This window comes from Haliaeetus leucocephalus, unplaced genomic scaffold (genome assembly GCF_000737465.1).
Source record: "Haliaeetus leucocephalus isolate CR32 unplaced genomic scaffold, Haliaeetus_leucocephalus-4.0 Scaffold151, whole genome shotgun sequence".
In the NCBI taxonomy this organism is placed as follows: Eukaryota; Metazoa; Chordata; class Aves; order Accipitriformes; family Accipitridae; genus Haliaeetus; species Haliaeetus leucocephalus.
This window is the reverse complement of record NW_010972587.1, coordinates 13,217,863-13,230,820: the sequence shown is the minus strand read 5'-3', so window position 1 is coordinate 13,230,820 and position 12,958 is coordinate 13,217,863. Positions and strand designations below refer to the sequence as shown.

Below are 12,958 nucleotides of genomic sequence, written 5' to 3'. Positions count from 1 at the left end.
TAGAAATACACTTGTTTCTGACTTCCAAAAGGGCAGATTTTCTAAAACTTTTAAGGATTGGCACAGTTGCCCTGAAAAGTTTAGGTGGAAAATAATAGCAAAATCTGGGAGTGGGTATCCTGTAAAATATGCTTAGGCGAAAGAACTGTGATTTCAGAAGTGTGAAAATAATGTTTTCAATTAAAGCAGCAATTAAAACAAATATTAAGGATAGGAAAAAGGGCAATAAAATGTCCATTAACAAAAGTAAAATTTAATGAATAAGGGAATAAAAAGTGAATTCCAGTGTGGTTAGAGATAAAGCGCTTAATACATTTTGCAATGTGAGAAAAAATCCCAAATGAGATGTAGATTCAGTAACAGATGTGAATGGTAAAACTGAGTAATATAGTAAAGGAAGGAATAGCAGTAGTTATTTCTGTTGCAGGTTTTGACTAAAGCAGGGGGATAAATCTGCCTCATGTAATGCTACAGATGTAATAAAGATGTTGCCATCTCATATCCTTTTATTTTATAGATGACGATCTGCTAAAATAAACATTCTCAGGCCAACAGGTCATTTGACTGTGAATTAGATAGACTAGACAAGGAGTTCTCTGAATTGCTGAAGTTCACAAGTAACTGCAGAAGTCTTAGCATCCTGCTAGTGTGGTTCCAGGGAAAGCTCCAGTGAAAAGTCACTTTTTTGCCTTCCTGAAGCTTGTGGAGGCTCTGTGGGAACCATCCCTGTTGTCTCCAGGGGCTGTTCTCTTCCAGTGTGAAGTTCATCATTTCCAAACTGAAATAAATGAATGTCTCTCTGCACCCTGGGTGCTGCAGTCTCGGCTCAGGGTCTCATTTGACCTCGGTGATGAGCTTGCAATCTCCTTCGTCCTCCCACCCCATGTGGTTCTGGGAGACAGTAACTGCTTGGGTGTTTCCCGAGTCCTTCCTGTGTTGTCTTAATAGAACCAAGCTATTTTAATCTTTTCTACGTCTTCACGGCTGACAAAGGCCTGTCTGCAGGCCAGCTTATCTTGTCTTCATCTCTAAATATATTTCTATTTGTGATCAGTATTTGTGTGTTGTTTTGTTTTTCTTTTTTTATTTTTAAATTCTACCTTGAACATTGAGTAATCGACATCTTGCTGTGGCTGCTGGAGCATCCTCACACAGCTGGTATGCCTTACTTCTGCTATTCAGGTTACTGGCAGCCACCTCCCATGGGATCTGTGCTGCCAGGTTTTCTTGGAATTATCATAGTTGGAGGTGGTGAGTCTGAAGAGTTGCCCTCCATCCCCGCTTTCTTGTGATTCAAAGTTAGGAAAAGAAAAGATCAGTCGTAACCAGCCCTTGTGTAGGGAGGCAGAGGGCAGCTATATGGAGAAGTGTGTAGCCCCAACAGATGTTGGCTGCCCAAAATTAGGTATTGATCAGCACAGTGAGATCTCTGCTGGCTGCAGCAGCTTGGGGACAACGGTTTCCGGATTTGCTTTTTGTTTTATAGGGTAGCTAATGACTTTTGACTTGTATCACAATAAGCCTGTGGCATCCCAGCATCTTTTTGCAGGCCTTGAACACAGATTATGTGAATTTAGACACAGCTTTAGTGTAATTGGCAATTACCAGGTATTAAAAGGATTAAAAGTAGGAGCCCAGGGATTTGCTGTATTTCTATGTAACTTTACCAAAACTTCAGGCTCTATTTCCTCTAGTCTCTGTTTTCTTCTTTATCTTTCCCTACTCCCTTTTTTATTTCCTTCTAGAATTGCATTTCTTAAATCTCTACTGAAGTTGTCGAGGCTCATTAGAGGACGAAGGTTGTATGCCTGTCTCATGCAATTTCTGTATTGCAAATACAGCTGAAACTAATGAAAAGAGACCTCTCTAATCATTGTACAGCAGCAGAACAAGGTTATATTTTATAGCTTTGACAGCTACCTGGAAGGTGTCTGTCTCTGGGGGATGGGAGTTTTTAATCACAAAAGATTCTGCTTTCTTGTTTTAAGAAGAATTATTGGTCAGAATGATTATAATATTGCCATGCCTGATACAGTTGTTTAGCATATGCATTGAGAAACAACCCTGTATATATACATGCATCTAAAATTCCAGACAGAAAGCTCCGATCAGAGTACCATATCTGGAACAAGTCCTGATGCTATGAGATAGAGGAGAGCAAAACAGCTATGATCTATCTTTATTCTTCTGGCACACAGTACAAATGTTGCACTATACATGCACATAGTAATAAGGCAATGGATTTATCAAACTTTGCTGTCAGGCAAACTCTGATGGACAAGAATAACATAAAAACTCCAAAGGTACTGTGGCTTTTTCTCACTGTCAGGGAGCATTGTATCAATACCAGCATAAATAAAACATTGCAGAGTTCTGAGTCCACTGTGGAAGAGCCTACCACTGTTGTCATCATCATCTTCAGACTACCCACTACTGTTTTCAATGTTTCTGATACCAAGTAGACCATTTATTGTGGGGGAAAACAGAAAGCTCTTTACATAAATGAAGTATGGTGTGCTTATCAACTATACGTATTTTAATTTTAGGTCCTTAGAAGAACACCATGATCATCCTAACATGGTAATGGGAGATCTTCAGTCAGATGAAGAAGATATAATGAACAGTTCTGATGAAGATGATGACACAAATTCTGATTCCAGCAAAGGGGAGCCTGATCCTCAAGAAGATAAACAGGTATCTTTTTATCTTTATCTTCTGAAGCTATTCCTCACTCTTGCACTGATTTGTAAGTTGTAACCTGTTGGGATGTTTTCAAATAAAAGGCATTGAGTCAACATAACTTTATATATTTCTTTTCGTCATTTTTATTGTTTAGTGGGTTTTTTCCTAAAGCTTTAATTTGTGTACATTAGCCTGATATTAAGAGGTCCAGTTTAGAAATATCCCACTACAAAGTGTGTATGACCTGGTATATTTGCTCTTAATCTTTCACTGAATCATGGAGCTGTAGACTTCCCTACCATGCCCCTCTAACAGAGCTACATGCACAGATGTATGTTTAGAAATTTTCAGTTTTGAGATGTGTAAATACATTTTAATGAGGCTGTCTACGCCTCACAGATCCTAGAGTGCACAGTGTCTCTTGTGCACTGAACATGTAAAATCAACCTTTGATTTGTTAGCCTTGGTGAAGCCCAAGGAAAGGGGCCAGGTGAAGGTTGCAAGGTCTGAGAAGGTCCTTCTGAAAAATCTCTTGGAAGCTGTAGTTTTGCTTGGATGGTCCTGTTTCGGTGGTCTTGGCTGTGCAGCAAAGGCTGTGTCCCAGTAACCATTTCTGTGCAGACAGCTTGTCTGCATTTGCAGGTTCTGCATACTGACCTGCCAAATCACTGCTTGGCACACTGGTTCAGTCATCTGTCCCGTTTTTAATTCTTCCTTTTCAATGGCATGAAACACAAAGGGCTCAACCTGCCTTTCAGCATTTGTTTCTTAATCACTCCTTAATTGGTGCTGAGGAGAGACTGTTGGTGTGCCCACGAGAGACCTGTCATTGTAGGGTTGTGGCCCTTGGAGGAGCATAAGCCATGCTCAGCTGATGTGGTCTGACCTTCTGCTAGCTTCTGTGAGTGCTAGCTTGGAATGATTTCCCCTATTTTAATCTTATTTCTTCTGCAAATTAAGAGCAGGAAGACATCACTAACTACTCAGAAATTCTGGGGGTGCTATCCCTCTCCTTGGGGATACCCACTTTCTTACTTCTCAGACCTGGACGCCCTGACACCAGCCTGCCCATAGACCAGTGCCTCTCCTCAGCATCAGTCCTGGCAGCTCTGTTTCCTTTGGTAGTAGTTATACTTGCTTCCTTTCCTTAAAAATGAACAATAATTAAAAAAGAAAAAAAAAAAGCAACGAGACTTTTTAGTGCTGGAAGAGAAGACTTGGATGATGTGTCAGACCTGAATGTCATTTAACCACATCTTCTGAGAGGAATAAATTGGGAGGAGGGAAAGAGAGTCAAGGGAAAAGCTTGTTCCTGTGACACTAAGCCAGACTGTACCTGTATAGAAGCTAACTTACCTTGTGTGCCTCTAGAAATGCCCTCAACCTTTCACGTCAGAGTTTTACAGGAAAACATCCCTGTTCTGAGGCTTTTCAGGCAGGTTTCACGCAATAATTCAGCACTTGCTGTGAAACATCTGCTTGTCATCTTGCTTCAGCTGCCTGCGGCACGTGTGGCCAGCAGCCGGGCATTAATGACCAACTTCCTAACGGGGAGAGCAGCTGCGGAGGAGAATGAAGCAGTCTCTGCATCAGTCATCAGCTGGGCTTGTTTTTATTTTTCCTTACCACAAGCATCTGGCTGTTTTGATGCTTTTTATCCATTAGAGTTTTAAGGTTCCTTCCCAGTGCTGTGCCTGAAAGTCCAATTTGCATGCCTTCGGTTCTCCTGTTAGAGACTCTCTTAGGCCCAGAGTATCTTTGGCTGAGCAAATGCAAGTGCCAGCTGGTATGTGAAAAGCCTTTCAAATGGGGTTGAAAACAGACTGTGATATTTCGTTTTGTAATTGTTTAGAGGTAGGGTCTTGTTCTCAAAATACTAATTTTCATCTCATTTGCAACTGTCACATCTACAGTGATGGCAGATACCTTGCTCTGCATAATTGAGTTACTTGTGAATTCAGTCTTGTAGGGAATGTGTCAGCTGTGCTTTCTAAAAAGGCATGGAGGCCTGAGGATGGGTGTTACAATCTCGCCTGAATCCGATTGACCCTCACTGGGTAGATCTAAGTGCTTTTTGGAAATAAGTTTAATTTTAGAAGTAAAATCCCAGCTCTGTGTGAAGATGTCTAGTATATAAAATAAATAATGTATTTTGCATACATGTGATGCAACACCAGATTACCAAATTTAGAAATTAATTTTAATTTAGTAATTTGGCACTGTGTCAATTAAATTAAAATGAAAAAGTTAATTTAGATTCTCTTTTAATGTAACTATCATTAAAACCAACCTATCATTGCCATCGGTTCCACGGTTTGATTTCCAGCACTTGAGACTTGTTTATAGGTTTGGAGAAGAACTAAAACTCCAGACAAATCTTGCAACATTTAGTGCTTATGAACTGAAGGTTCATATATGCAATACCACTGATACCACCTTTTCTAGATAAACTGTTCAATGCCTATATTATACTACCATACTCAATACAGCCTCCCCAGGACTTCCATCACGCTTGTATTATATATCCTGTGATGTTTTAGTGCTCCTCATCCGCGGTCTGTCTTTGAGGCCCGTTGAAATGAAAGCCTGAATATCTAATAGATGTGGTGACAGCTGGCCACAGAGAAGCATATGGCAAACCATGAGAGCTGTTGTGGAGAAAGATGGTTTTTGTCTGAGGGACATTGTGCATGGGAGTTACACTGTGTAGAAAACACATTTGCATCCTGATACCTGCCCCCTTTTTGCTTTGCTGTACCTGTTCCTTCTATCTGATGTTGAACGGTAGCATTGATTTTTTTGGAAGCCAAATGCGTGCATGTAACAACCAACATCATCTCCACAGTGTTTCAGGTAGATGACAAGGCTCACACTTCTACATCTTTGCAGTACGGTTGCTGTGTGTTCCAGCAGCTCCTTTAGTAGATTGTCAGAAGCTGACTTTTCTCTTCAGTGTGATTGTGGTTTTTTTTTTCTTTTTCTCCTTTCATCTTCTTTTTCAGTAAAGAAAACGTGCATTTCTTTTAAGATGTTCCTGAAACCCATCTGAGTTTACTGCAAATATTACTGTTGCTGTATTAAATAATAATAAAAAAAAAATCAAATAACATAGAAATATTATCTGTACTTTACTACTTTTGCAAAACAATAAATGTCACTTGCTAGGGCTTCATTCATTACAGGCTTCAGTGCTTCCTGTAATAATTAAATAGAAAGGCTGATAGTATTATAAAAACTACTCTTAGTCAATATTGTTGTTTCCAGCTACAAGCTAACATGATTTTCTCATAGATCCTGAAAAGCCGGAAGATTTCAAAGCCAAGAGATTTCAAAGCAGTATAAAACATTTTTATTAGAAATAACTATTGAATAACTACATTGCATTTGGGGAACTACTAGCCGGAAATTATCTTTACGACAGTTTTAGTAGGTGCATAGTATAACATATAATTTTATTTGCAGAGTAAGGCAGCTGGAAAGAAAACAAAGGTTTACCATATTGCCAAGGAGATCATGAGCTCAGAGAAAGTGTAAGTGTCAATGCTAAAATTTACAGCTGCTCAATTTATTTTAATTGGGCAATTAAAATGTAACTCTTTGCTTTTTCTTGCTTTTCTGATAGGTTTGTGGATGTGCTAAAGCTCTTACACATTGTAAGTACCCAATAAAGGAAGTTTCCTCCTTCTATTTGTTTAATCTGTTACAGTTCTATGTTTAGGCTTTATTGTAGTGAATGTGACTTTTTTCTGCTGTGTGTACATATTCAAAATATAAAAAAATAATATAATCAAGCAGAACTGTAAAGTTTCAGGTTTTATATAATGGATGAATATTTTGGTGGTTCCTTCTGCATCTCCTTAATTAATGTATGCAGTCTTCCAGCTGAGTGGGGGTATTGCTTGAATATTGAAAATGGAATATATATCCATTTATGTTAATCAGCATCATATTTATAAGCCAGCTTGTACCATAGCAACCAAAATAAAATCTTTGGTTAGAATAACTTTTAAAGTAGTGGGAGCAGGCAGGAACAATTTACCTTTAGAAATGGTACATAAAAATACACGTTCTTTAGGTAATATAACAAATTAGCTCTAATGGTGTATCCATCACTGTGGCAGCATATTTTTGGGGCCTGCAATTCTTTGACAGATGCTTGCTTTCTGATAACAGCTGTGATAGTAGTATGTGCAATGTGTTGTCCACAGTAAGGGTTAAGTATTTAATCTATGCTTATGCAGACCAGTCATCTGTTAAACATGCTGTGTTGAAGGTGATAATAAATTAATGAAGAATTTAGCTTTCTCTAGCTCTGTTTTATGTGTTTTCTGTCGACTTCAAAGTGATATGTGTTTGTACCATTTTGTCACTCTAAGTGCAAATGTAGTGATTTTTTTCCTTGGGCAATAGCAGTGGTTATATTGCAAACAGATGCGCTGGTCTATCGTGGTCTCTTGAGAAGCATGTTCTGTGAAACTGGGAACAAAGGCTCTTATAGATGAATGTATACAGTCCTGTAACACGGAGATCTTTCGGGAAACAAAAAACTTACCACACCACTTGCTGATTCCTCTTTTGCCTTCCATTTTAGTAATTGATTTTCTTACTCTGTTCAAGCTTGGTTTTTAAAAGCTGGGTCAGGCCGTTGCGGTCAATATATTATTTATATTCAACGTGGTTTCTAGTATAGAACTGAAGTTTAAATACTTGTTAAAGGAAGAGAGTTGTCCTAATGATTATAGACAAGTTTTAAGCTATATGATTTTTAATTATCATATTTTTCAGGCATCTAACTTACATCTGAAAGGTGTTTTCACTTTTCAGTGTACAAGTTCTTCAGGTAACATGCACAGTACAGGAAGAAAAGGCTGTTGGTGAGGAGGATGCAGGCCAGCAGAGGAAGAATGTGGGAGAGGGAAAATAGTAGGGAGTTTAGGAAGTTTCTGGGATGAACTTAAGGCTGTCCGCACAGTGTAAATGTGCAGTGCCGTAGGATGTGTTTTGCTTTGTTTTAATGCATAACTCGCAACTCTATTCATGACAGTATGCTGGTTTCTAGATGCCAAATAAAAACCATTAGAAATGTTTTTGTTGGCTAAAAATAACAATCGACATGTATTCAGCCTGGTCTAACAGAGAGGGTGTGAGGCTAGGAGTCAAGGGAATACTTTGTCCTCAACTTGGCTGTTGGCCTGCAGTGGGAACCTTGGGACTTGTCAGAGTGGGCACCAGTTTTGAGGCCGTGTGTGTGTGTGTGCATTCTTCATTAAATAAAAATTGCCATACCTGAGACAGGTTGCAGAAACACATTTTTTTTATTTCCACAGGGTGGTATGCCTAAGGATTTGTCTGTGTTCATCACAGACATTATTAAATCTGTTTGTTTAATCATGTATTTCTTATAGATAATATTTAAACATTGATAAAACTATCCTTTTGATTTCACATGCACTGAACCACTTTGGCTTACTAGCTTCAGTGTCAGGATTACTAACTGCCAGTCAAGCAACTTCTGACAGATTTCTGGAATTAAAACTTAGATTCTCCCCATGCTGGGCTGTTTTACCCATAGTAAAGATTTGGCTGGTCAGGGGAGGCTCCGTTACACCTTCTGAACCATCTGTTAGTAGTTTTCTAAAGAGTGAATAGTTGAAATTTAGTGACTAATCCATTAGCAATGATCTGAAATTAATAGTATTCTCCTCAGTCTGTCTTACCAATGCTAGTTAATGCAGCTCATGGCTCTTAGTACAGCCAGAGAACAGGACTGTTGATGTAAGTAAAAGGTTTTTAAGTTGCTACTGCTTAGAGCATTTGAAGTGGAGTCTAAAGCAATTGAGAAGGTGGGAATGTGATTGCAAACTGGTTACAAGTACCAGTGAATTTCTTTTTAGCATTTTCTTCTTTTATATTGATAAAGTTAAGTTAGGTGGAGCAACTCTTCCAAGATGACAGGGTGCCAGGCTATTTGGACACTGTCGCAATTTGTAAGTACACCTGACTGCTTCTGTTGAAGACAGACTACAAAAGTTCTCTAGAAAATGATGAACGCTTCTATAATACGAAATAAGGTGGTCATAACACAGGTAAGGGACTTAACTGGTTTTGCACATTGATGCTCTCTCAAACATACTTGGTGAATGGGATCGCTTGAGGGAGTAATTGGAGATAAGATGTAATCATGAATTCTCTGTATTTCTGTAACTGTCGCAATGTTCTTTTGGAGGACAAGATTCCAGTAAAATGCTGTTAGAAACTCCTGAAAACAAAAGGGCTTAAATCAAACGAGCTCATCTGTATGCATCTTTGTGGGATGGTTCATGCATGGCCTCCGGAGGGTAAACAAGGGTTGAGAAGATGTGAGAAGTGCTGTTTCTTCCCTAAGGGCACTTGCAGAAAAAGAAGGAACAGTGAACTGGATGTAAGACATAAATGATGTAAGAGAAACAAGCTTGTCATCACTGTCTGAGGTGCTCTGTGCCCAAAAAACACCTGGTGTTCCTGGAAAGGGAGTAAGGCAGGATTGGTGCCATTTGTACTACTTTGTTGTGGGATTCTCTGGAAATGGGTTGCTTTGCACAAGTGAGAGGACCTCCTCAGCAGCACCCTGCTGCTGTAAGGGTGAGCTGCCTGGCTTATTTGCTGTCATTCTTTTCTCCATTTTTGTTCGAATTTTGTTCTTTTGCCAAAACCCACCACTCTCTTTGTTCTCTCATTCTTTTTGATTTTGTTTTTGCCCTGTTGCTATGGTATGGGCAGTGAGGCTTCTGGTCCAGCAGAGGAACATGCTTTTTAGGCTGGATCCTTCCACTGCAAGGCTTGGAGTATAACTTTATGCTGTGCAAGCAAAGAAAAGCTTAGGCCTGTGGGCTTTTGCCTGAGCCTTTAGATCTGTGCTTCTGACTTAGACCCCTGTTCTATCCTTATTAGGACTCTGAGAGCACATAGGAGGTTGTCAGGAGGCAACTTTTCTGCAGCCACAAGATCAGCCTCTTATTGGAGAAGGAAGATAAGAGGTCAAGCATCTTTCTTTTTTCTATTCTGTGTCCTTCCAGAGACACTTAGAGTGAGAAATTCTCATTTAATATGTTTCCATTTTCAGAAGACAATTGCAAAATTATATCTATATATATAAAAGCCCCCCCTACATATTTAGTTTTATATATCTAAAAAAACTTAGACTTTTTGTATATTGTAGCCAAATATGAAAAATAATTCATAGTAGATTTGAAAAAAGAATGCAATGTGCATAATGAGAAATTAAATAGCTATGGGTTTTGGGGCAAAGGAAGTCCTGACCTCTGGTCCTGGCTTACAACTGACCTACTGTTTGGCTGTGAAAAATTCTTTCAACCTCCAACTCCTTTTTCTCCAACTGTAAATCTTCAATATTTGAGCAGTCTGAGGTGAATATGGTAAATCTTCAATATTTGACCAGTCTGAGGTGAATATGTTGATAAATTTTTAGTCTATGAAGTGCTTTAGAATTGCTGATTGAGGCATTTGATAATGAATTGCAGCTGTAGTCATCTTATTAAGAAGGCTAATGAAATAGTTTTGGTTTGGAAGGAAACATTGTTCTATGACCCAGCCTATTCCTTGAAATAACATTCTGGGAATACGCCACAGTCAAATCATCGATTATTGTAAAAAATTAACTACCTTATATTGTTAAAGACTTATAAATGATTTTACTACCTGAGAAAAAAAACTTTGGAACTACTTGGCAGCTTTCTAGAAGCAATCATGTACGTTTGAAAAATATCATGATTCACACTTACTCATAGTCTTCATGAACTATCATTGCTACAGTTTAACTTAACAGTTTATGGCTAATAGTCTAACTCTAGTTAAGACTGCCTCTTTAAATAATGTATTTGTGAAATCTGTAGCTGTATTCCTAGCAGTCGTATTTACAGTTTGTCACATATAGCAGCCTGGCTGTTCCCCAGAGCGTGCAACTTCCTCCCCTTCCCTCCTCCCCTTTGTAGGATATGTGTGTGTGTGTGTTCCTTGAAAACTCTCCAAGCGCAAATATATTTTTTTCCTTAAATTAAACTGATATTTGAGCTATCTGCAGGTGTATTTAGCTGGGAGTTATACCTCGGTGGAAGGGATTATGGTTTATTTTTGCTTTGCTGATGGTATGTTCTAGGAGCACAGATCCAAGATGAATATTGGTTGAAGCCTTAGGAGTAAAATACGTGACCACATTTAGATCATGTAGTTCTTTCTCTTCTAGTTAAGTTTACAAGAAGTTTTAATTTCATCCATTTGAAGTTATCTTCATTCAGCTATTAGATACCAGAAGGTGCACTTAACGCAGTCAGCAGCTGAGTGAGGGTTTAGTCTGGTCGCTACTTATTTTGGTTTACAACTAAACTTGTTCCTTTGCTCCTTAGACTGATGCAGGCAGGTTTCTTCGCTGCACACTGGGAATCCTCCCGTGGAAAGAATGGAGAGGGATTGTGAGTCAGGCCCTTTGCAGAGGGGAAGTGCGTGGGCAGATCGCAGATGATTCACAACAGGGTCAGAATTATTTCAGATATCACGGCCCTTTGCTTGTTTAAGGAAGCTGTATTGAAGGAGGGGTGGGAGGAAACAAAAGCAGCAATAGTGGTACCCTCCTCAAATATTGTTTAAAAACTGCACAGCTCTAGGGGGAGTGTATACTAATAGGATAAATAAAATTCCCTAAACATTTTCAATTTGGGAATGTTTTATCAGGCAGTAATTCAGCAACAATATGTACTCAGAAGCCTTTAAAACTGCCTAAACTAGATTTTCATATGGACAAGTACCCAGTGGGATGCTGTCTTAGTCTAGAATAAATTAAGACTGTTTCTGGTTTGGAAAGAATGTGCTTTCCAGGGACACTGATGAGTGTCATCCTCTTAAAGTAGCTGTGTGAAGACAATTGCCTCTGCCCAAGCAGTAAAAAGTAGTATCAGAAGATTATTTTTGGACCAGAATATAATGTAGAACTAGAAACTGTAACCCAGCATTTCAGAAAGTGTACAATAGCCTCCCCCTATCTGAAAGGAAAAATTATCCTGGAAAGAAGCTGGGATGATTCAGTATAACTTAGCATAATCTTTTTGTTTTCTGTCGTGTAGCATATGAGACTTCTGTCTAGAGTTGCAAGTGGTGTTTTTTCAGTGAAATATGCACATTAATTCCAAAGGATGGCAAGGGCTTTTTAATGAGTAAGACTGTAACATTTGAAAGGCTCATTTTTAATTAGAAGATCTCTCTTTTTAAAATTCACTGTAATGGATTGCTGCATTGCTTAAAACAGAATAATATCTAGGACAACTTAGGTGACTGTCTTTGAACAGAGTGATGAAAGCAGTGCTCTTTAGCAGTGTTATATAGTACTATATGCTAAATACATTTGTTATATGAATCACTTCTTGCAGGTATAGATACCAGAACAATGTATATATTATTTGCAACAGCGATTCTGTTTTTATTTAGCAGTGAATGGATTTAGTTTTTGAAGGATTTAGGTTCTAGTGCGTTAAATTACTATTACTGCAATTTGTAATTTCTAAGTCGTTCGCCTACTTGTATAAAAAGTTGTCCTTATCTGAATTCCTTCCACCCTTTGGAGTGAAATTTCAGGGTTTACTTTTGAAGTTAACATAGTTAACATTTGGTAATTAAACCAGGCCTATTCTATGTTTTGTCCTTTTGGATAAGAAATTACTTTTTTAGGCCAGTGTAAACACTGTTAACTCCAACCTTGTTACATTTGTTTGACTTTTCCTCCCTCCGCTCCTCAAGCATGTGCTCTCTGCCTTAAGTTTATCTCAAGATGAACTTGGCATGACAGTTACTTCACACCCACTGCTGGTTTAAAAATAAATCTTAATATGATTACAGTGACAAATGCATTGTACTGCTTCTGTAGTGAAGACTTGATAATTAAAAAAAGGGGGGGGGGGGAGAAAAAACGTTGAAGTTTAGCTCTTTTGTTGTTTAGCAGGCTGGTTTGCATCATTTGAAAGCTTCGCGTTATCTTTTCTTCCCTGCGTTTCCTCTCTGCAGGGCTTCCTCCGTTTACTCAGTTGTGAAGGAGGATGGAGGGGGTGATGAAACAGGTTTTTTTGGTTGTCTGTTTTAATGATAGTGTTTCATGGCGTGATCCAAAGCCTGATGAAGCTGATGGACTTTGGATCAAGCCAAGTCAAAAAACGAAGTCTGTATTTGGAAAACATCCTGCAGACTCTTTGAATGCTATATCTAGAAGTTAAATAAATGCTCTTAACTACAA

The 12,958-nt window shown here is 38.7% G+C and overlaps 1 protein-coding gene across 1 annotated transcript in view; it reads left to right on the top strand.

The window, feature by feature from the left end:
• Positions 1 to 12,958, top strand: part of FGD6 (FYVE, RhoGEF and PH domain containing 6) — a 71,398-nt gene that overhangs the window by 26,132 nt on the left and 32,308 nt on the right. The window contains exons 3-5 of the mRNA XM_010561888.1: positions 2,547 to 2,694; positions 6,151 to 6,212; positions 6,305 to 6,335. Of these exons, the coding sequence (XP_010560190.1) occupies positions 2,547 to 2,694; positions 6,151 to 6,212; positions 6,305 to 6,335 (241 nt within the window). The remainder of the gene's footprint in view (positions 1 to 2,546; positions 2,695 to 6,150; positions 6,213 to 6,304; positions 6,336 to 12,958) is intronic.